Genomic DNA, 24694 nt, shown 5'->3' with positions numbered 1-24694 from the left:
TCCTTATCTTCTTCTAAACCCCAAAATCCAAATCCGCCAAACTGGCAACTCTTTCTGTAAAGGTATTATGAAAACCTCTAAAAGATTAATTGCATGTCTTCAGGTGACATTAAATTAATTTCTGTACTCATGACAGACATTTGATACTCCGTACTGAGAGGACAGATAACATTGTCAGGACACACAGAAGGACAGTGGTTAGGGTCCCAGGGCAGCCTCTTATGAATCCTCCTTTCGATAAGGCCTCCTTCACTGTCACGGCAACGCCACTGATCTTACAGCCCACAGACCTCACGGAACAGGTTTCTATTAACTACAACAATGCTGGGCCTGGCCCTGTAATCTTTAGAAAGCTCACTCAGAACCTGGACAATAAATGATATGCATGCTACATGACGTTGCTAAATATAAATACATTTAAGGCTCTACTGTGTCTTTGAAGACCACTGTTTAAAGGAGAAAAGGTAAAAGAAAATAAACAGGATACCGTTCTTATCCAGGTTCCTAGGTCAATTCCCTCATTCAACTGCCACAATATGACATGAGGTGAGAACATTTCACACCTGCAGTGTTCGTCTCCTCTCTACAATAAATTACCCTTACATATGGCAAGCATACAAAACATGAAAACAACTGAAATCTAAAACACTTCCTACAAAATTCCAGTAATGGGTCCACACAGATTGAACTGAATCAAAATCCATAAGGTTAAAAAGACAGGGCAGACAGCTCTCGTAAGTGCTCGGGCTTCCTGAGAAAAAGATTCGATTGGCATGTACATGGGATTCTATAGCTGGTGACAACGTGGCAATTATCCAAGAGCTCTCCGTTAACATTCTACCTTTCTGAGATTAGTTGGGTTTGGGGAAATCTTTAAAAAGCAAAAATTAACTGGCCTTTGGAGGAACTCACCAAAGCCCTGAGCCTCTGAGGGGATCCCAGGACTCTCCAATTTCTAGTGCACAAACCTACCAGCCTAAAAAGGAAAGGATGGCTGAAAAGTGAGATTGCCGGGGCCTTTCCATGCTGCACGTCATCAAGCATCGGGGGTCCCAGAACTCTGCTCTCCCAGCAAGAGCCCCCACTTGGGGGTGAGGCTCCAGGCTCTGGAAAACAGAGCTACCAACCTGCCCAGGATGAGCAGCTCAGAAGGACCTACTTTGTAGGCTGGGTGACTTCCCCAGGGAGACAATCAAGGCCCTCTTTTTGGTAGTTGTTCCCAGTTAGGAGAGGGAAGAGAGGGAAGTTATCCGAGACAGTGGAGAAAGCAGATTCCCTTCCTGCTGGGGAGGGCGGGTTAGCAAAGCCTGATTCCTAACTCCAGGTGAATTATTTCTGATCCAACCACTTATTTCACTCCCCAATATCACACCTCTAAAAAAACCCATTAACTAACGTGTAGAAATTCTGATTCATTAAAACTGATTTCTGTCTTCTAATGAACCATCGTCTGTTTTGCCCAAATTTAGAGGCCACCTGTTTAAGAATGCTTTAAAAAGTCATTTCTCTGCAAGTTAACAATTTTGCCCACTAAAGCGTTTCATAGCTCTTAGTGACAAATGCTTGTGTACAAGAATTGGTCCTCCAGAAGGAAGATTCTACAATGTACATCTTATCAAGTAAGTGATTAACCAAGACTCGTGTCCATTTCTCTTCCTCTCTCCTGCTCTTTGCCTTCTGGCCATTTTACTGCTCATTAGCACCTCTGACAGGGAGAGCATCAGACCTGACTCCAACCAGCCCCTGGGCCACTCTCCTGACCCCAACACCAACAGGACTGCAGGGTAAGAGGAACCGCAAGGCGAGGAACGGCAGACGAGGGCCCGAAAGGTGGGAGCCTGGGCTCTCCTTGCCCGGAGGGGTGCACCTGCCTCTCCCCAGCAGTGCCTCTCCTGGCTGCCCTGTGTCAAAGCAGCTCCTCTGACACTCAGTGCCCCAGAACTCTTCCCGACCCCAAGCCCATCACAGTTCTGTCCTTTCCTGCCTCATTTTCAACTCACCTCCACCTGATTCACTTCTTCCTGGTCCTGCTGCACCACCTCAGCAGCCGGGCCCAGCCCGAGACCGGGACACCAGGTGACGTCCCATACTCGAGAAGGGCTCTGCCCTGCAGACTCACCTCTTAACCCAACCCAAAAGGCAGCCAAACGGATGTACGATACGATCACCTGTTGTAAATCGAGTAAGGGAGTTTGGGAGGGGACCATAAATTTTAGCCTGAAAAGATGGCCAGAAAAATTTATAACAAGGAGTAACGTTATTTTTGGTTTTTCCAAATTTTGCTTACTGATGCCATCTAAATGTCTATAATAAACAGCTATTACTTTTTTTTTGAGCTAACTTCTTTTTTTTCTGAGCTAACATCTGTTGTCAATCTTTTTATTCTCTCTCTTCCTCTTCTCCCCAAAGCCCCCCAGTACATAGTTGTATATTCTAGTTGCAGGTCCTTCTAGTTGTGGAAACAGCTATTACTTTTATAATCAGAAGTATTTGGGGAAAAAACCACTGTGCTAACTCCTTCTTTGAAATTTCAGTAAAGAAACCATAAGCAATCTCTATTATTTTTAACGGGAAAAGATATTTTATCAATTATTTCAACAAATATTTCTTAAATATTTGTAATATACTTGAAACTGTCCTAAATCCTGGAGACAAAAAATGAACAGAAGAGCAAAGCCAGCCGCAGTCAGCAGCAGTAAGGAGCAGACGGGGCTCCGTAAACCACAGGTCACACACCACAGGTGTGACAGAGCACGTGCAGGCGCCATACCAAGAACGAGGGAGCAGCCGTGTGTGGAACAAGGCGGGGAGACCTTCATAGCGAGTGGCCAGAGGCTTGAAACCACAGGGCACATCCAGAGAACGGGAGGTGGTGAGGGTGACCTCCTCAGACGAGGAGTCTCCAAAGGGTGACAGATGGCTCCAGGGCGAATGCTTCTGTTTGCCTCTCAAGTCAACGCTCAGGAGGTGTACCTTATGCCTTTCTGTGTATCAACATTGAAGTCAGAACATGAGAAAAAAACGACAAATAGCGACTGTTTTAAAAATTAAGCAAGGTTCAAATACTAGCCTGTCATCCCTCTGCTAAAACTTTCCAATGGCTTCCATTACGCCAAGGACCAAGATCCAAAAGCTACAACAGCCCCTAAAGGCCAGGCTCCAGACTCACCTGCTCTCTGCACTCTGTCCATTAGGGGATCAGCTGTGCCTTCTCTCTACAGGGCCTCTGCACGTGCTCTCCCCCTCTGCCCAGAAGGCTCTTTCCTCCTCCCCTGCCCTCCTTCACCCAGTCATCTCTGCCTCTCCACGCAGTCACTGTTTTAGGGTTCCTCCTCACGCTACTTGCAGCACCCTGCACCGCCTGCTCTCACCTGCGATGCTGTCCTGGAGCCTGCACAGCACCTGGGTTGTTGAGTGGTTCCTACTTTCTTACGCAGCTGAAGCAGGTGCTAATGCACACAGAGCTCCTCAGCCCCAGGTTCTGTGTGCTGTGGCGGTCTCAATCACAGCTGCCTCACTCACACACTGCTGGCACCGACGGATGACCCTTACCCACCAGCAACAGAGGAAGTTTCAGTGCCAGCTGGCTGTAGCTGTCAACGAGCCTTGATAAAATGCACAACAAACAAAACAAAATCCAGAACACAACTGCAGATGCCTGAAAAGGCCAAGCCCACAACTACCCCTGCCATGGAGAGGAGACCCTCTGAGACCTACCGTGCCCCTCCTCCCCTCCCTGTCAGTAGTTTTGGCCTCAGTCGCTACCTAAAGAACAGGGCTTGCCTAGCCCCCTGGTCCACAGACAGACTCATTGTTAATATTTAAATAGTGACGTTTAATTCTCTTGGAATTCTCACACTATGACAATAATTCAAAAAAAAGAACTCAATGCAGCAAAACGTATTCTTTATTCATTTCAGGAAATGTAATACATAGCAGAATCCAACCAATTCAGGCCATCTCTTTCTGATTCATTTTTCTGTATTTGGAACTCACCGTAGAAGGACTAGACACGCACTGAGGGGCCCAGAAGCAATGACACCCAACAAGCACATCTGGCCTCCAGCTCTTCAACACCAGGAGGCAGGCCTGACAGCAGGGCTGAGGCAGAGGTACTACAAGATGAGCCTGAACAGCTTCCTGCACCAGAAAGGAAGGATGTGTTCACAGAATGACAGAAATGCATCAAAGGACACAGGCCAGCCTGAAGGCGCTCTCACTGGCCAATCTGGGACAACTCAACCTCAAAACGAACAATGATAGTAATGGTTCACTGGATAAAACAAGAAGTCATAAGCCCATATTCCTGTAAATAAATGAACAAATGAGTAAGCCAGGGCAAAGAGAAAGCTATCAGAGAAGGAGCATGATAACCAATAAAATACAGAGGAGTGTCCGCATTAGAAAAACATCACTGTTGCTAAAAACAGTGAAAATCTGACAAGAAATGGGATCTTTACATAGTCTCAGAGTATCCTCCCATAAGTTACTTATCAATTACAAAGGGCAAGATCGTAACTCTGCAGTAGAAAGACTTGGCAAACACCATCACACTCAAGCGGTCAAGATGCCACTACTCGACAAGCCAATGTTGTATGCCTCCTAACAGCACACACTGAGGAGGACACGACATCCTTCTGTGGCGCTTCTGCCAAAAAAGCCTAGAGTGAACTGATCGTGAGGAAACACAAGACAAACCCCAAGCAAAGGACATTTGGCAAAATAACTGGCCTCTCCTCTTTAAAACTGTCAGGGACACAAAGGCTGAGGAACTGTCCAGATTAATGGAAACTAAAAGGTAATACGTGGTCCCGGACTGGACCCTGGAATGGGGAAAATGGCTATAACGGACACTGTTGGGACAAGTGAGGAAATCTGAACATGCGCTGTGGGTTGGAGAGTTAAATTTTCTGATGTGTCATACTGTACAACTGTGGTTTTGTAAGAGAATAGCTGTGTTCTGAGGTAATACACTGTGTCTCCAACCTACTCTCAAATGGTTTGGGAAAAATTAGGTAGGGGTGCATGATGTGTGCGTGTGCGCGCATGTGTAAAAGGGGAAAAGAGAGACAACGATAAAGCAAACGTGGCAAAACATAGACGCCTGGTGAAATGTGACACAGAAGCACAGGGATTCTTTATACTGTTTTTCTAACTTCTGTTAGTTTGAAATTATATCAAAATAAAATGTCCTCCACTCCACAAAAAAGATCAGGGGTGTACATCTCCCCTCTCTACCGTCTCTCTAGAGAAAATGTGAGAATAACTCTCGAGTAGGTAGGAAGGGAAGAAATGCACCGATGTCGTCCAACCCCCAAAAGCAAGCTCACACAAATAAGTTGGGACCTTCTGTAGGCAGCATTCTGACAGCCTTTCAAAAAGGAGACGCAAGAGTATCATGCTCGGACAGCTGGCTTTCCTGCTGAGGCATTCTGTGCTGCTTTCATTTCTCGGTGTGGCCAGCAGAACAAAGGACTGTTTACTTAATTTGCTGCCAAATTCTTAAAATTTTCATTACCTCGATTAGAATAAAGCAGCTGAATTCCGAATTTGCTTTCATTTTCTTAAAGAACACTATAAACTGCCACTCTAAATAAGCCATTTTTTCTTCCTTAAACTAAAAGGAAAGGGTAGTGATATTCACCGAGCCAGCCACTACCATGTGCTCAGGCACTGTGCCACTCGCCTCATACGTGTTACAACCTTTAATCCTCACAACCAACCTGGGAGCAAGCCAGCCTCATTTTCCCGAGGAGACCCGGGTACACCTGGGCCAGGTAACTAAGGTCCCACAGACGGGTGGAAACGAGGCAGCAAACACTTCAAAGGCTCCCCATTTCCCCTAAACCAGAAGACAGAGCTGCAGGCTAAGTGAATTCCTCAGTAAAGGAATTTCCCGTGGCGTGTGCTTGTTCTAATTCCTTTTTCTGATGTTTAATCACAAAGAATGACTGGATGACTACAGCAAGGTTACACTAAGTTAACATTTCATATTTTTATATTTGCTCCATTATTACGTGAATGGTTTTTCTAGATTATGTATTGCTTATGAACAAAATTATGATTTAAAAGGTTGCTCTTTTGGTTTCTGAAAATTAAATACTTAAAAGAAGCTTTCTGAGAAATGAGCAAATGGAAAGTATTTCCATATTTTAAGTAATAAAAAGAGAACCATTCCATCAAATACAATTCTTTAAGTAGATTACTTATATAAATAATACTCAGGGAAGCATATGAAATTTAAGCAGAAACTTTTGCCAATATCTAACACTCTTTATAACAGCATTAATTTGTTCCTTTTGTAATCTGACTTAACAAATCCAGACAATAAAATGAGTGTGAAAAAAACCCAAATTCACAGACATAGACTGATTAGCCTCATATCAAAAGGTCTCTTTAAATTTCAAATTCCCCTAATGTTTTCACCTAAATGTTTTAAATATAAAATTTGACCTAATTTGATTTACACAGAAATGTTCAAAGACACACACTGAGCACACAGCAAGTTATAGATACACTTAGCCAGGATAAACCATCACTCACTTTACCAGGCCAGCGGCCACATGCTTCCTCGAATGTTACCAAACCATTCCGCACATTCTAGAACACGAAGGGTGGAAACCCAGCCACCAGGCTCCAGTCCCATCTCCACGGCTGATGCTACTCACCAATCACAGCACTGTTTCATGCCCCTAAATCCTTCTCAACATGCTCTCTAGTCAGGCAATACCAATTGGGGTGGGCAAGCAAAATGAAACCTAATCATCATCCTCATTCTAAAAACCCCCACAAAAAATCTTCTGAATCAATTCCAACTGCTATATACTCATTGGAAACAGCAGAATATTATCCCTAATCAAGAAATAAGTAACTGGAAAAAAGCGGCAGAAAAAAATAACTTATAAATAATGTAAAGAACACAGGATTCAGAAGCCTGTTACCAATTAGCAGCTGTGTGGCCCTGGGCTACTAACATGACCTCTCTGAGACTCAATTTACTCACCTATAAAATGGGAATAGCAGCATCGACCTTAAAATGATGTTGTGAGCACATGCTAAACACTCGGTAAACAGTAGCTACTACTATTATACGGCATAAAATCACAGAATGTATTTCTAGAAGGGTACTTAGGAGCACTCTAAAAAGAAAATGGACATTTTTGAAGTACCTGCTATGTGTCAGAGGTTTCATTTACTTATTACTCAAAGTAACCTTAGTAACTCCATTTAGAGATTGGAGATTGAGGTTCAGAGAAATGAAATGACTGTCCAGGGTCCCAAAGACAATAAATAAAAGATGACCATCCAAACATGGGTCTTCCTCATCCAAAGCCACATTGTCTTTACCGTATCACACCACTGTGTACAAATGTAAGCGCACTGTCCTGGCGAGGGAGAGCTTCCATCTCTACACTCCATGAAAAGGAAATCCACAATGACCAGTAACAAACACGATGCCAACAAAAAGCCCTTGACGAAAGCGAAGAATCACTCTCAAGCTTTAAACCCAGACAACGACGCTGGAAAATGCTTCCCCTATGTCTGTAATGCATTAGTTCTAACAAAGAAGAACAATATAAAAGGAATAGAAATTCTCTTAGAATGATATGGGTGAATTAAAAATCACTTTAAAAATGATACAATTACTGAAAGGACAGACAAAAAAACCAACTGTCTTAAGACTCCAGCTCTTTCACTTTTCAAAATACTCAAATAAAATCCAAAGATAAATGATCCGAATATAAATAATGAAATACGGAAAATAACAAAAGAGAACTGCATGAATTCACAGTCACCTCACAGTAAAAGCAGACCTAGAGAAGCCTAGTTTACCTGTAAGATATTCCCAAGTCATTCGTCAGAATAAGAGAGCCAAGAAAACCCTGCGTTCGTAACCGTAACCACCCTGGGGGGTACCTGCTGACCTGTGGTCACCACCAGGGCGCATTCTCTGAACGGCACCACCGACTGCAGTAGGCCCGCGTCCTGTCTCAAGACCACAGGAGAACGAGGAGATGACTCAATGCCAAGAATAATTTAATTAAATATGCTAGGCACCAGTTTAGGTGAGAAAAAAGTGAAGGAAATAAAACTGACTCTCTCCATAGTAAATCTTTCTAGGAAACCTTAAAAATACTACATATATTGTATTTTTGTACTAACAGGATGTAAAGAAATCCAGGGCTTATAGCAAAGTGCAAGAACATGAACTGACAAATAAAATGCTCTTATTAAACAAGCAATTATAAACCTGAAATGCATAAGTAATCTTCTGCACAGGTATGACATACAAGCGAATCCTACTGAACGCTAAGCCCGTCAGACCCTTCCTGGGGTGCCAGCAGTTCAGGGCTGGTCCCACAGCAGCCCTGGGCACAGATTCCAGAGGGAAGGAGAAGAGGACCAGCAGAGACTGAGACGGACGGCAGAAGAAATGTGAGCACACTCAGCACTGAACTGTTTCCTTTTTGCATCGCCTGAAATAAGCACAATATGAACATGCTCTCCTAAAAATAGTTCCTACCCACAAAAAACCCCAAGGCTGACAGCGAAATACTATTTGTTCTGGTTCAGGGAGATACAAATGAGGCATTTATCTTCTGATAAGTCAAAAGTTGCCAACACGCTATTAAAGGAATTGATGGGATAAATTCTAAGATACAAAACATGCTGGTAAACTAACTTAATACTTAAGAATTAAAGAGAGCTAAAAAGCTATTCCACACTTTGTCAGACAGCTATTTTCAGGTACAATTCCTCTGCTGTTCTTCTGCGTATTGTAAAATTACATAGCATGATTTTAGCATATGGTCTGATATAAAAAATACGTTTTTGCCACTGGAGAAAAAGACAGCAAAAATTTAAGTAGATAAATTCTTTTAAAAGAAAGGTGTCCACTGGTTTGAAAGCTGCTCTTGGACAGCAGAGCCGCACCCCACACCTTCTCGCCACCTGTGCACGTGGCCCTCCTGTCACACCAGCTAGCACAAAGCACCACCGTGGCTGCCATCGGAAAAGTCCCATTGCTAAACGTGGCTCCGTGTCCCTCCTATGTTTACAATGCAAGTAAAAATGAGACGCTGGCTACATATGCTTTAAACAAGGGCAAAAGCAAAAGGCTATAGACACTGTGGAAACTCATGAATGCTTGGGTTCTCACCTAAATTTAACAAATTCATACAACATTAAAATAATTTCATATAATATATGCCATCTGCTTATCAACATTTTGAATTGCAATGAATGGAGGTAAGAAACAACAGATTTGAATAAAATAAAATTATAAGTCCTGTTGAATATGGAATTTCTAATTTATACTATACTATCAAAAGTTTTCTTACAGCATATGAAAAGCTTCACATTCTTAGTCTACAAACCTGGAAATAAAAGCAACTAAAACTCAACTAATTAATCAACTAATGATGAGTTGTACTTAATCCAGTCCAGCAAAGGATGCCATGCCACACACGTGCTCCCCCGCAGCCCTACACGGTACTACTTTCCTTGGATAGACTGACAATTAGAGGCCATTTTCTTTTTTATTGTAAATATTTTGTGGTTTTTAATGTACTCATCACTAGCTGGTTTGCTCTAACTAGCCTGTGTCTTACAGTTCTTCCCCCTTCTTCCTCAATTTATAACACAAATTGCACACAATAGGAAGCGTTGTCACAGAGTGCACCAATTACACACACTATATAGCATCTGTTGTAGAAGTCACTGGAATCAAAGCCAGAGACGAGAGCTACCTTCTATTACATAAGTAACGACTACATGGCAGGATGAGGAAGTGGGTGTTCTACAGATGGCTTCGTGCCGGGAGAATCTTCTGCACCGGAAATCTACCGGCAGCAACTCTAAACACTGAGCACATCCAAACCGCAGTGGGAAACGCAACTACTGCGCCTCACCGGCCCCATCTCACACACGCATCGTTCAAAAGGAGAGGAATAAACGAACTGTGCGCCTCCTTTGAAAGCATGTGGTAAAACCATACACGATTTCACCTCAGAATTCTATTAATCCTTTCTTTCCCTTCAAACGGGGGAAATTAGCTTGAAAACAGAAGATAAGAAACAGTCTCTGGAAGAATGCTGCTTAAAAGTAGACACATAGCACACTGCCCCCCACGCCCCGCCCTGCCCACAGCTGCTCACCGGGTCTGAAGCTATACATAACAATTTGTTTGTTTTGCGGTAAAGGAAACTTTATTTTTAAAACAAACGATGATTCTATCACAAACTATCTACAAAAAGAAGCTAAGACTGAGAAATGTCTAATTTAGGGATCGTCACACTGGCCTCTCACCAAGACCCAAGAGAGACAACTGGCACAACATGGTCCCAGCTGGAAGTGGAATGCAAACAACAATTCCTATGCCAGCGTCAAGCAGGCAGAGGCTGGTCTACATGATTGTGACCGAGGCAGTTTTTACTTCCCTTTCTTCAAAACCTTCTCTGGGAATGGGGACATTCTAAGTGAAGCACAGATTCAAAGAGGCAATGGTAACCTTGTCAACTTACCCCGCCTGACAACTTAATCACCCTGACCTTGGAGCTGACGTGTGGCCCATCTCCGCCACCGCTGTTTGCCCGGTGCATGACGGTCCTTTTCGTGCCGGGCTTGGCATCCAGGGGCCGGCCCTGGAGGGACGCCACTCGAGGAGTCTGTGAGGGGGGTGGCGGCCCCTCCCCATCCGCAGGCTTTCCCTGCAGGACTTTGTGCTGAGCTGGACTCTGAGGTACAGTTCTGGCCTGTCTCAAATGTTTCAGTGGTTTCATCGGTTGTCCTTGATACTGCATGTTAGCACCAGATGGCACAAAACTGGATGTTTTGGGCTGAACATTTGAAACAGTGACATCTTGGTTTTTCACGAGAAGTCGGTTTTTCACATTCTGTCTGACCTGCGCACCTGGAAAGGGTAACAGTGGGTTACCATTGGTGGGTGACGGTGAAGACGTCTGCTCTTCCTGCTCTGCAGGGGCTGAGGGTGGATAGAGCTGCTGCTGCTGCTGCTGCTGCTGCTGCTGCTGCGCCAGCCTCTCGAGCAGCTCCTTCTTTCTAGCCCCAGCCTGCTGCTGCCGTCGTAGCTCCTTCTGCTTCAGGATTTCTTCTCGGAGGCGTTTCTGTTCTTCTATCTTTAAGCGATATAACCTCGTTTCTTCATCTTCATCAGGAAACTGAAAGAGAAAATATGAACAGTTTACTTTGGAGACTGGAGGTGACCATTCCAGTCTGTTATCACCAAACTAAGAAAATGCACTTTGTAAATACCCTTTAATTCAGGGTTTGAAAGAAGCCATTCAAAATCTGCTTAGAGCCTTTAAGTATAGCTCCTTCCTCTAGGGAGGGGAAAAAAATTGCACAGCTAAAGATAATTTCAAAAATCTTATCACAATATTAAAAACGAGTAAATTCCCACTCATTTACAAGTTTGAAACCAATTAAACTATTCATTTAAGATATCAAAATACGTTTTGAATGGAAATGGCCACAGCAGGGGGGCCATGCTGTCACACAGGTTTTATCTGGCTCTTCTCTGACGAACCAACAAAGGGGGGGGGGGGGTGTAAATGACCTGAAAGGGCCTGATTAGAACTATCGATTTTTCGTACAGAATTTTCAGCCTGATCTCAAACTCATTTGTCACAGAATAATTGGTTATAATGAACAGCACAAGTCAATCTCTCTGACCTTGAACTCATGCACTCTCCTCAGAATCAAAATGCTGCCAAATGCAGTATTGGAATATTAATGGTATATACGGAATGTCTTTAATATGCCAGCCCCAAACCATTCTGAAGGTCTATCAAAAAAATCTTTGAAAAAGTCCAGTATCCAATGAGCAAAGTTTATTATAAGCTAAGCATTTGTTAAAAATTGTAATTTTCTTTAAAAAAAAAAAATCACAGGTATCCTCATCTACAGAGACTTTACAAAAGAATGTAATAAGATTTAATCTAACTAGAATTCAGCTATTAACAAATAAACGTTAAGAATTAGGGTTTAAGGGGCTGGCCTGGTGGTGCAGCGGTTAAGTTCACATGTTTTGCTTCAGTGGCCCGGGGTTCACCGGTTCGGATCCTGGGTACAGACATGGCATCACTTGGCACGCCATGCTGTGGTAGGCGTCCCACATATAAAGTAGAGGAAGATGGGCATGGAAGTTAGCTCAGGGCCAGTCTTCCTCAGCAAAAAGAGGAGGATTGGCAGTGGTTAGCTCAGGGCTAATCTTCCTCAAAAGAAACCAAAAAACAAAACAAAAAAAAGAACTAGGGCTTAAGACCAAAATGCAGCTGAAGTTGGCAAGTGCCCACAGAGACTGTGTACTTGACCTACAGGACATAGAGGCGGGCCTTTATTAGGGTTTGTTTGTCACTTTAGACGCAATTCTGACCAATTCTGTTACCTAATTTCAAAGTCTAGGACAGATCTGAAAGAGCAAATCTGAAGGCAGATGAGGGCTACAGAGGTAGGTGTACAGAGCAAGAAGAGACATTAAGGGGCAGACAGAAAACAGCATGAAGTAGCTAAAAGTTCAAAAAGCCCGGGGCAAGGCCACTGGGGGAGTGGCAGACCAATGGGTACACAATAACAAGTCCAGAGGGCCTGCTGTTTCAAACACACAAATTCGCTAGGATTGTTCCCAGGCCATCCAGGAGGAGGTAAAAGATGTTCAAGAATATAGGCAGAAATACTTCCACATAGGTCTGTCCTGTACTACACCATTATCCACCAGATGAAGGTAAGAAAATAAACCACATTTATCTACGCAAAACAAATGGAAGACTTCTTAAAAAGAATTTTTTTAAATATGTTTAAAATATATTATTATTAAGTAATTTAAATATATTTATTTAAATTAAATTTATTAAATTTAAATGAATTTATTTATATTAAAATAAATTTTACCCACAGCCAACATCATACTCAATGGGCAAAAACTGAGTGCCATCCCCCTGAAATCAGGAACGACACAAGGATGCCCTCTATCACCACTCTTATTTAACATAGTACTGGAGGTCCTGGCCAGAGCAATCAGGCAAGAAAAAGGAATAAGAGGAATCCAAATAGGGAGGGAAGAAGTGAAACTCTCGCTGTTTGCAGACGACATGATCTTATATATAGAAAACCCCAAAGAATCCACTGGAAAACTCTTAGAAGTAATCAATAACTACAGCAAAGTTGCAGGGTATAAGATTAATTTACATAAGTCAGTAGCATTTCTATATTCTAATAACGAACTAACAGAAAAAGAACTCAAGAACACAATACCTTTCACAATCGCTACAAAAAGAATAAAATACCTTGGGGTGAATTTAACTGAGGAAGTGAAAGACCTATACAATGAGAATTACAAGGCCTTTCTGAGAGAATTGGATGATGACATAAGGAGATGGAAAGACATTCCATGTACATGGATTGTAAGAATAAACATAGTTAAAATGTCCGTTCTACCTAAAGCAATCTAGAGATTCAATGCTATCCCAATCAGAATCCAATGACATTCTTTATAGAATTAGAACAAAGAATCCTAAAATTCATATGGGACAACAAAAGACCCCGAATTGCTAAAGCAATCCTGAGAAAAAAGAACAAAACAGGAGGCATCAAAATCCCTGACTTCAAAACATACTACAAAGCTACAGTAATCAAAACAGCATGGTACTGGTACAGAAACAGGTGCACAGATCAATGGAACAGAACTGAAAGCCCAGAAGTAAAACCACACATCTATGGACAGCTTATCTTCGACAAAGGAGCCAAAGGCATACAATGGAGAAAAGAAAGTCTTTTCAACAAATGGCGCTGGGAAAACTGGAAAGCCATATGTAAAAGAATGAAAATTGACCATTCGTTCTCACCATTCACCAAAATAAACTCAAAATGGATCAAAGACCTAAAGGTGAGACCTGAAACCATAGGCTTCTAGAAGAAAATGTACGCAGTACACTCTTTGACATCAGTATTAAAAGGATCTTTCCGGACACCGGGTCTTCTCAGAGAAGGGAAACAATAGAAAGAATAAACAAATGGGACTTCATCAGACTAAAGAGCTTCTTCACGGCAAATGAAAACAGGATTGAAACAAAAAAACAACCCACTAACTGGGAAAAAATATTTGCAAGTCATATATCTGACAAAGGCTTAATATCTATAATATATAAAGAACTCACACAACTCAACAACAAAAAAATAAAACAACCCAATTAAAAAATGGGCTGGAGACATGAACAGACATTTCTCCAAAGAAGATATACTGATGGCCAATAGGCACATGGAAAGATGTTCATCATCGCTGATCATCAGGGAAATGCAAATCAAAACTACACGAAGATATCACCTTACACCCATTATAATAACAAAAATATCTAAAACTAATAGTAACAAATGTTGGAGAGGTTGTGGAGAAAAAGGAACCCTCATACACTGCTGGTGGGAATGCAAACTGGTGCAGCCACTATGGAAAACAGTATGGAGATCCCTCAAAAAATTAAAAATAGAACTACCATACGACCCAGCCATCCCACTACTGGGTATCTACCCAAAGAGCTTGAAGTCAGCAATACCAAAAGTTCTATGCACCCCAATGTTTACTGCAGCATTATTTACAATACCCAAGACGTGGAAGCAACCTAAGTGCCCATCAACAGATGATTGGATAAAGAAGATGTGGTATATATATACAATGGAATACTACTCAGCCGTAAAACAGAACAAAATCGTCCCATTTGTAACAACATGGATGGACCTTGAGGGAATTATGTTAAGCCAATTGGAAAAGGACAATCCTGTATGACTCCACTCATATGAGGAATTTAAAAATGTAGACAAGAGAACAGATTAGTGGCTACCAGGGGAAAGGGGGGGAGGGAGGTGGGCACAAAGGGAGAAGTGGTGCACCTACAACACAACTGACAAACAATAATGTACTACCGAAATTTCAGAAGATTGTAACCTATCAATAACTCAATAAAAAAAAAGCAGACAAACAATAAATATTAGTGAAAAAAATATTATTAAATAATTTAAATATATTTAATTAATTAAAATTAATTAAATTTAAATAAATATATTTATATTAAAATAAATTTTTACTCCGGGTTCCATTTTATGTGCACAGAAAATTAAAAGCCAACAAATTAAGACAGTCAATTTGTACCATGGCTACCGCAAATTCCATTTCAGGCACAAAGCACCTGTTTGATGCTACAGGAAGACTTCTCTAGAAGTCTGCTTAAATCACCTCTTATGAAAGGGAGAGCCAGACGTGGGTAGTGGTGTCCTAAACAGCCACTTTCTCATTTTATGTAGCTATTATGTGTCAATTTTTCTTAACCAAATCAGTTTACACACAGGAGTTAGGAAAAGCTGCATAAACTAAAAGCAGGAAAAAAATTTTAGCAAAGACTTTTTATAAACTATCCCAATCTAGTTTGTAAATATACATTATTCTTTCACACATTATTTTAAAACCAAAAATGTCACCCTTCTAATAAGATCTTAATAAATGTTAACTCAATATTTTGACTTTATATTTCTGATTTGGTAACATTACAGTACAACTGCTACAATAATTTATTAGAAGAAAATCTGACCACTCCGCCCCAATTTCAGTGATTGAAAGATAAAACCAGTATTAACTGCTTTTGATATAATTAAGAAAACATAACTTGCCTATTCTTCTCCAGAGAAACTCTTCATGCCATTATTCTTTTATCATATTAACACGTGATACTTATTATTACATTGCATATCACTTTTATTAGTATTAATATAACTTCCACACACTCATCTTTCACCACGTCCCAGGCACACATGCCCAACAGTGAAGGAAATCGAGGCTGTGAGAAGTGAAGTAACTCGCTCAGGGTCCCATGTTAGCAACAGGGCATCGTTCCAAAGACGTGTTTCTAACTGACGCCAAACTAGACTCCTAGGCTTCCTCAGAACCTGTGTGTGACAGATGCGGCCCAACCTCTGCAGCTATATTTCTAGGGAACAGCCTGAAACTGAATCTTGATGGCATAAAAGCAGCAGACAAGCATACTCATTTCTTTTATAGGAGACCAAGGCCTCAAAGGGTTTGTTCTAGCCACAGATTTTACTAATATTTAACAAGAGATAATTAAAAAGTTCATGACCAATATTGTACTGACTAATACTGAGCCACCCCTAAGCAAAAAATCATCAAGTGGCCAAAATCAAAGTGCAAAGAAGATCTCAACTGGAAACCATGTAGAACACTGACTTGCATTTATTATTTATTCTTACAACATTTATACCTATTAAAAAATCAGCAACACTATATACAATTCAAAACAATAAAACCCCCCAAAAATCTAATTTAAAAGCCAAAAGTAAAAGTGGTCCTATCTTCTAGAAGTTCAGAGTGTAAAACAAGGAAAAGTGACAAACATCAGAGCAGACATGAGGGGTCGGCTAACTACAGCCCACAAGCCAAACCTAGCCAAACACTTGATTCTGTCATAAAGTTTTACTGGAACACAGCCATGCCCATTGATCTAACAACTGCTGAACTGCTTTTGTGCTAAAACAGCAGAGCTGAGTAATTACAGGAGATAGCTTAGATTATAAAGCCTAAAATATTTATTTTAGGCCCTTTAAAGAAACAGTTTGCTAAGCCCCAATATATACAGATTCTACAGCATACAACTGTAACTGTACAAATATAAATACAATCGTATTTATCATAATACGTAATTTAATAACATCATAAACCAGTGAGAATGAAAGTGTGTCTTATACGAATACGGCGGATTAGGTTAAAAGAAGGACCCCCGTGAAAACAAGTGGGAAGATTTCGTGAATAAGTCACTGGATGAGAATGAAGTAAGGTACAAGCTGATTATAAGGCTTTCTGTTTGAGACCAAATATTGTTTAATGAAAAAGTCCCACCTCTGGCTCTGCTTTCACTTCTTCTTTAGGTTGAACCACAGGGCTAAGTGGCTTGACTTTCACCTCAGTCTTCCCTTGTGCGCTCCTGGACCCCACGGCAGGCCTCGTGGGTGGTGACGTGCTGATAATAGGTTTTACTGGAGCTGCAGGTGTGGAGGAGCAACGACTGTTACTCATTTCTATCACGTGTGACGGTGCTATCGGTAACTCACGCAAATTACTGTTTCTTGGAGCAGTTGGCTGCATTTGCTGCATTGGTCGTTTGGTTACATTCTGAGAAGTCGTATTCTATCGTAAGAAGAAAGAAATTCTAATTACAACTGGAAACTTGGGAGAAAGAACATAAAAAGGCACAATATTAGATAAAAACATAAAGAAATTGTTCTAATTAGTAAGTCACTTCTCTTTTGAGGAGTGGCTACTGTTCCCATCGGCAAACACTTGCGCTTCTGTCTAAGTGTTTCCTGCTGGACACGGCAGCACGCCCTGCCTTGAAGGACTGGGACTGGGAAAGGTAGCATGCTTGCCTACGGAGCAGCTCCTCTTTATGGAAATTACACCAGGGGAGTGCAGTATAGGAACTAACATTCTTAACAGAACTGACAGAGCCAAAAAAAGGCATCTGTCTACACAAGGAGTCGGCTGGATTAACAGCATCACCACTTTTACTGGGTCCCTAAACTCAAGGGGGAACAATAAAAGAATCAAGCATTACATCAACATCCTAAGAAAAACTACTTCCTGAAGTTGAGAAAGATGGCCCAAAGTTTTATCCAAGAGGAAATTCTCAGTTATGTTCATCCTCAGGATTCCTAACACAGTGCCCACTCCTAGAGGAGTTTATAGATGCGAGAGATGGCTAGGGGAGAATTTAGCCCCGAGATCACTTGGATCAGTGCCTGAGGGCACAAGCCGGGGATGTAATCTGCCAGTGCTCTAACAAAATGAAACCTAGGTTACAAAGCATACTCCTCCCAGATATCAAAATCCTTTATTTCTTCTATCATTTTAGTCTCAATGTTACGTTAGGAAAGAAAGAGGCAGGTATGAGAAAAATTGAGATTAAAAGTAGCTAAATAACACGCTTGAAGCTCAAGGTCAAAAAGAGACAGTACTAAAAGGAAAATCAACTCTCTCACCTTTATAGCCTAGAACTCTTACCATTAGCCTCTTTACAGTCATTATTTAATAGAGGACAAGGCAATAATGACTACTGTCTTTTATTTTTAAAACAATACACTTTCCCAGCTTCTTTCGAGGCATAACAATCCACACATTTGCTGATTGTACTTGAGAGTGGAACCTCACACAAAAATGCACTCTTCAGCTCCCACAATTAAAGAGAAGCTCCATGAAGGCAGGAAACCTGTCTCATTGGTCACTGCTGTATCCCAGGAACTAGAGGGTATCTAATGAATTCGTCCTGACCTCATGCCCTCACTCATTCAGAGCTCAAGGAGACAGAGAATCCATGCAGCAAAAGTAAGCCACTGGCAAAGGCAGTGACCGTCACCCAAAAGTACTTTCTAAAGTTACGTCTCTTAATTCATAATATCACTTGTCACTACAGGAATACCTTGATAAATGAAAGTAAGACGCTGAAGCAAATGATATTCATACAGTCTTCCAGGCACAAAAGGGACATTATTAATTTCTGTAGTCAAGAAAATCAACTGCCAAAGCAGCTTTTTTAAAATACATTCACTTCAGAAAAATGTACTACACATGCTCCGTTAATTAATCCAGAATTAGAAAATATTCCAACTCACAAGCACTGCCCCTAAAGTTCGGAGACTTCCAAGACCCTCGCTGAAGACAGCTGGAGACAGTGGACACTTACATGCCTGAGCCCCTGGCGCTGGGGGCACTGCATCCGCCCGTTGTTGGGCTGCGGCTGGGCCGTCTGCATGTGCGGCCTGAACTGGGGCTGAGCCATGGGCATGAGCGGCGGGGGAGGAACGGAGAGGTGGTGGTGATGCTGGTGCTGCGGCTGGTGCTGAGGCTGGTGCTGCGGCTGTGGCGGCGGCGGCTGATGCTGCGGCGGAGGCTGGAGCGGGGGCTGGTGCTGGGGCTGGAGCGGGGGCTGCTGCTGGGGCTGGGGCTGGGGCTGGTGTGGAGGGGGCAACGGGGGGTGCAGGGGCCCCTTCCATGCCAAAAGAAAGAGAAACAGTTTATAAACATATGTACTAGTTACGTTCCAATTCAGTCATCTCCTTAAAAACCCCAACACCAGAAGGCAACTTTAAGTGGTACTAAAACTTCATTTTAGATTTGTTTGATAATATTATCTTAAATGCAGTAATAAGCCAAAAGCTACTCTCTTACATTTTATATTTGCTCTAAATCCCTTGAATCCCAAAACTCCAGGGATCTGTCCTACAGAAACAGCTGAAGCAGTAAGCAAACACAAGCGCGAGGACGCTGCTGCACATGTCTCTAAGCCACAGCACTGAGACCAGCAAACACGTGCACAAACAGCGACAGCACAACTGCAGACTCAGGCGGCATCTTTAAACGATGCCGCGAAAGGTAATTCACCCACATGAGAAGATCAGGGTAACGGGTTTAACTAGAAACAAAAAGGCACGGTGATGAGGAGGCACGCACTAAACACAGAAAACACGTGCCCCAATGCCAGTGGTGACTTTCTGGACGATGAGATCAGTCTCCTTTTGAAATACTTGTCTATACGAAAATATTTCTGCAATGGAGATGTATTAATTCTAGGTTTTTAATAAAAAGGAAAAATGCAAAAACATGTTATCCTACTTTCACACCCTAAGTAATAACTTTCCTTTTTTCATGTTAGACATATAGCCTACGTGTTTCTAAACAGGTGATTCAAGCATACCATCATTACATACTTTCATAGCAAACTTCGAGTACAAGAAGAAATACTGGGTAACAAAGAAAACACAGAAACTCAAGGCAGCCCATGAAACACAACCGATCAGCAGAGGGCACTCAAATCTTTCAAATAATGAGGGAACAGCAACACTTTTTTTCCTCCCTCCATGCAAACCATCTTTCCGCTACATACTGCAGGGACATAATTTGACAAAGAACTTTATTGCCATTGGTAAAACTTTTAAGAATCTTGCAATGATGAGCAAAGGTATTATCAAAACATGTCCTAATTCTATTAGCAGTATATCCTTTGCAAAATCTTAGTACTGACTTTTTTCAGTTCCCAGAAAATTTTCCTATTTCTCCTACAATTAAGGAGATAAGAAATATTGTCAAGAAAGTTGTCTTTAATCAACTGTACATGTAAGATTAATATCCTTACTCTCTAAATAATCTCCACATCTTAGTCGACTGAAATAAAAATGTGAAACTTCATTTGATGAGATGCAAAGACACAATGCCACAGGCAGGCTCGTCCCTGAAGCTCACTCGGGAGCCGTACCTGCAGATTCGGCTGTGCGTGGGCAGGCAGGAAGGGCTGTCCCGGGCCGGGCAGGAAGGGCTGTCGAGGAGGGATGAAAGGCCGTGTGGCTGCTGACCCTGGCTGGCTGAAGTGAAGAATCCCCACTGGACCTGGAGGCTGGAGGGCTGGCCTTACAGGCCTCTCTCGCGGGAACACTGGCTGCTGTCCTTGCTGATTAAACGCTGGGCCAGGCTGAGTGAATGGTAAGGGACTGGGAGTGGGCACAGGATGGCTACTGCTAAGAAGCGTAGGGGGAGGTGGCGGTGGAGGGGGACTTCGCTGTTCCAGGAAGAGATGACTCGGGAACCTTGGTTCACCTGAAACTGAACAGTAGTACACCATTACCTTCTGGTTATATGGTACACGCACTTCTTGGAAAAGCAATTATATGTACTATCTTACTAGAGACAAAAATTACAAGTGGTGGCAGGATATAAATGTTCGAAAAGAATTCTAGATTTTGCCACTATTTCTAGATTGCTTGATTAGTCATTTTCTATAGATGATTTCTTCCTTTGTATGAGATTTTCACATTTCAGATACCAATAACATCCAATCTTAGCATCTGAAATGACAGGCAGAAGCGCAATGGTACAAAAATGTGATGCTCTTTTAACAAAATCAACTGGGAGCTATTCTCAGTTTAACAGAAAGACGCGCTTAGGCACATCACACCAGAGAGCTTTGCTCCGTTACTCGGCACCATCCTTTACCTCCTAGGAAGAAAGGGTCTCGATCCTGGGGCGGGGGTGGGGCTCTCCACTGGTCCTGAAGAGGAAGTCGTGGGGGCTGGCTAAAATTGTTGGGGACAGGTCCAGGTGTGTGCTGTGGAAATTCTGGAGGGCCCTAAAGAACAACAGGAAAACAGGATGAAAGGCAGGAACATAATTCGTAATTTTCAGAAAAGTATACAAAGTTCCAAGTTTTCCACCTTGGATGAAAACATCACAACTGATCTTCTGCAGCCCCCATCCCAGATACACAACTACATGTTACAAAATAAGTGGTTCTGCGTAATGAAGCAGTCAAATCAGAACGCAGCATCTAACAGTTAATTCCATGTTTTAATGTTGCTACAGCACCACAAGAACATTGTTTTAAGCTTAGTGAAATCTATGCAATTATTGACCTTCTTGCCCATTAATCCAAAAGACTAAACGTCTACTTTCGATGTTCCTAACATTGATCTTCTCAAACACTCCATTCTGTTACCTTTTCAACATAACCATAAGCTACAGTTATGAAGTTGCTTTACCTCAAAAGAAGAAAAATATATCGAATTTGTACCATAACAAAAATCAGCAATCTCTGACGAAACAGGAAAATGTGAAACATTTAGAAACCACATTACTACAAAAGAAATATTACACAGTTGGATTCCATTGGACGAAAAGTTTTGAACTCCTAGAGATTAATAACGTTTTTCAATAACTACATGTCACTAGCAGAACTCCAGAGAGACAAACTAAAATAACTTCATTTTTCAGTTGGCCTTTCAAGTACTCATGGGGACTTTTTAAAAATGCTGCATTTGCTTGAGAAAATCTCAATTTTTTTTCACTTCTCCAGAAAGAACATTAATTATACATATCATAAAAATAATTTTCATTTAATAACACCTCACTCTTTGAAACTCAGCCAGTATTTATCAACTTTTTAAAATCATACTTCTTTCTGATATACTTAAAATGCTAATGCCCTTTCTGTCACTTTATTACTAATACAATTAGCTGTTCCCTCTAAATATGACATCACTTTATAACACTGAAAATGCTTTTGCAAACTACATTTGCCGTCCTTCTCTCTTCAAAGTCTGCTCTACCCATGGCACTGTAAGAATAATGCAAAATGAACACTGGTATACACACCACAAACCTGAAAGACCACTGGCTATATGGCACTAAAAAAATTATGTTTAAACACAAACATCACATCTTTATTAAAACACAGATATTAGGGACTTACTGAAACATGTTCAACAGAAAGCTCCAAAGCTTAAATTGTTGTAGTCTTTGTCTATTACTTTAGGTGAAATCAAGGAAATCCCCACCTTACCAATGTTTGACATTAGGGAACGTCACTTCTCACTCTAAATAAAGGCCTCAGTTAAGATAACGATCAAAGCACTAACCATCAGTAACTGAGAAATGTAAGATTTACAAGTGAGAATACACACTGTATACATTCATACTAAATTAGAAAGATTTTTACCCCTAATAAATGTAGAGTAAATAAATGTACAATAAGGTTAATTTGATACTTTACTGATATGCTTTGATATGGATATTTTTTGATATTTTATATTTTCACTATGATAATAATATGCTAGAAAAAGTATTTCTAATAGCATAGGCTATCATACATGGTTACTTATTAAATCTGCATTAGGAGTTTCAATGGACTTGCCTCTTTCTTCCACTGCCACATTCTTTCCTCTTGTTTCAAAAATATTCTTATTTTTTGAAGTCAGTGAAATACATGGTGTGCATCTGTATGTGTATCTTGCCGGGTAACTTAAATAGAAGATTTATTAATAAAGTATTTATTTATAAACTATAGCATTAGTATTCTGTCTTTAGTTTTATATATCAACTTTTTTCTTACATACACATGTATCTCAAAAGGTGTTTTCAAAAAATCTTCAAAACTTTCTGTATGATAATAAATTAGCAATCAAGGTCCCGTTGTTATTTCAAAAAAAAATGTTTACACCATTCTTCCTAGAGTGGCACAGGAAACAACAAGCTGCCTGCCTTCTGGTTTGCAGCAAGGTTTGGCTGGTCACGCTGCCTCTAACCCACGCAATTTGACTACACAGATTAGCAACGCACACCCTGGGTAAGACCCATTTTCCATTAAACAGCTTGGGGGAGGGGACACCAGGAAAAAGGGTCAAACAGATAAATATGGAGAGACGGTTACAGTTCATTAAAGCAATTTACAGTGAGAAACGCAAAACCCACAGATTAAAACCACACTCCTGAGACACTAAGAGGGGAAAACACCACAGCCTAGAACAAGCTATTGGATATAAAAGGTAAAAGAAATCACTGAAATCTAAAAAGGAAACACATGTATTTTTCATGAAGTTTTGGCTTACAAATAGTAAAAAACACCTACCTGAAGATAAATGGAAATACATTTTTGACCTTTAAAGTGTGATAAGAGGGCCCAGGCCCGTGGCCAAGTGGTTAAAGTACTGCGTGCTCTGCTTCAGTGGCCCAGGTTCACAAGTTTGGATCCTGGGTGCAGACCTGCTCCACTCACCAGCCACACTGTGGTGGTGGTGTCCCACATACAAAAACATAGAGGAAGACTGGCACAGATGTTAGCTCACGGCTAATCTTCCTCAAGGAAAAAAAGAGGAAGATTGGCAACAGAAGTTAGTTCAGGGTGACTCTTCCTCAGCAAAAAAAAAAAAAGTGTGATAATAAACAATAGCTCTCTTCAAATACTTGAGTTGTGGTCAAGTAGGTAGGTGTGTGTTGGTCTGCATCAGGTTACAATGACAGGACTGTCTATGCATGAGTTTGGTGGGGTAGATCCCAGCAATGGAATGGCACCTGTGAAAAGCTCTGGGAAAGCCCCTCAGGTACAGAAGGGGCCCATCAGCAAGAGGACTGGTGTCGTCGGGAAGGTCTAAAGGAACTGGCCCGGACAGCCCCCAAGGTCCAAGCCAACTCTTGGGAACAGTGTGTGTCTGTGTTCTCAGAATCGCGCAACAAGCCGAAAGAGCAAGTCCTGAACCTGGGCTGCCGCTGGACCAAAGTGCAATGGAATCTGTGGATCTGTCTACCATGCTGGGTATCAGGTGGCACTGGATGGGTCCAGGAGAGGGAGGCCTGGGAACAGCTTGGTGAAGCACAGGGTCGAGGACTCGGTGGGTGTTCACCTGGTGGGTTACCTGGATTGAGAGTCAATTCTCTTGCTTCTCTGGCTGGTCTTCCAGCCCAGCGGAAGCCAGGTCAGGAGACTTGAGAACTGAGTCACAGCCCAGGCCAGAGTCTGGGCAGGCGCATTCCGAAACAAGGCTCATGTCCGAGCATCAGCAACAAGAGTGGGAGATAATTCTTTCTACTTATCAAGGATTCTCAGCCTGTGTGAATGTGAGCCAGTGCTCCTCAACTCCCCACCATATGGTGACTAAGCAACAACGGTAGCGATTTGCAAAGGATTTATATAAACAACCTTGTGAAACAAACATGAGCCAGTTAAGTAATGAAGCTCTACAAGCCGCTACTTCAGAGTAAGGCCTGATGAGGCTCCTGGGTCCAGCAGTTCCCGGGTAGGACAACAGTGACTTTCACCACCCGTGGCTCACGCACTGTGTACCAGGCCCTGTG

The 24694-nt window shown here is 41.8% G+C and overlaps 1 protein-coding gene across 3 annotated transcripts in view; it reads right to left on the bottom strand.

Annotated features, from left to right (window-relative positions):
- The window catches only part of RBM33 (RNA binding motif protein 33), a 133752-nt gene that overhangs the window by 24129 nt on the left and 84929 nt on the right, over window positions 1-24694 (bottom strand). For all 3 annotated transcript variants that reach the window (XM_023640066.2, XM_023640067.2, XM_023640068.2), the window contains exons 10-14: window positions 21065-21197; window positions 20331-20674; window positions 18762-19064; window positions 16922-17209; window positions 10524-11180 (exon numbers count right to left, since the gene is read on the bottom strand). In XM_023640066.2, coding sequence (XP_023495834.2) covers window positions 10524-11180; window positions 16922-17209; window positions 18762-19064; window positions 20331-20674; window positions 21065-21197 — 1725 coding nt within the window. The remainder of the gene's footprint in view (window positions 1-10523; window positions 11181-16921; window positions 17210-18761; window positions 19065-20330; window positions 20675-21064; window positions 21198-24694) is intronic.

The sequence above is a fragment of the Equus caballus genome, chromosome 4, assembly GCF_041296265.1.
Source record: "Equus caballus isolate H_3958 breed thoroughbred chromosome 4, TB-T2T, whole genome shotgun sequence".
Taxonomy (NCBI): domain Eukaryota; kingdom Metazoa; phylum Chordata; class Mammalia; order Perissodactyla; family Equidae; genus Equus; species Equus caballus.
Note: the sequence above shows the minus strand (reverse complement) of the source record. Positions and strands in the feature narration are given on the sequence as shown.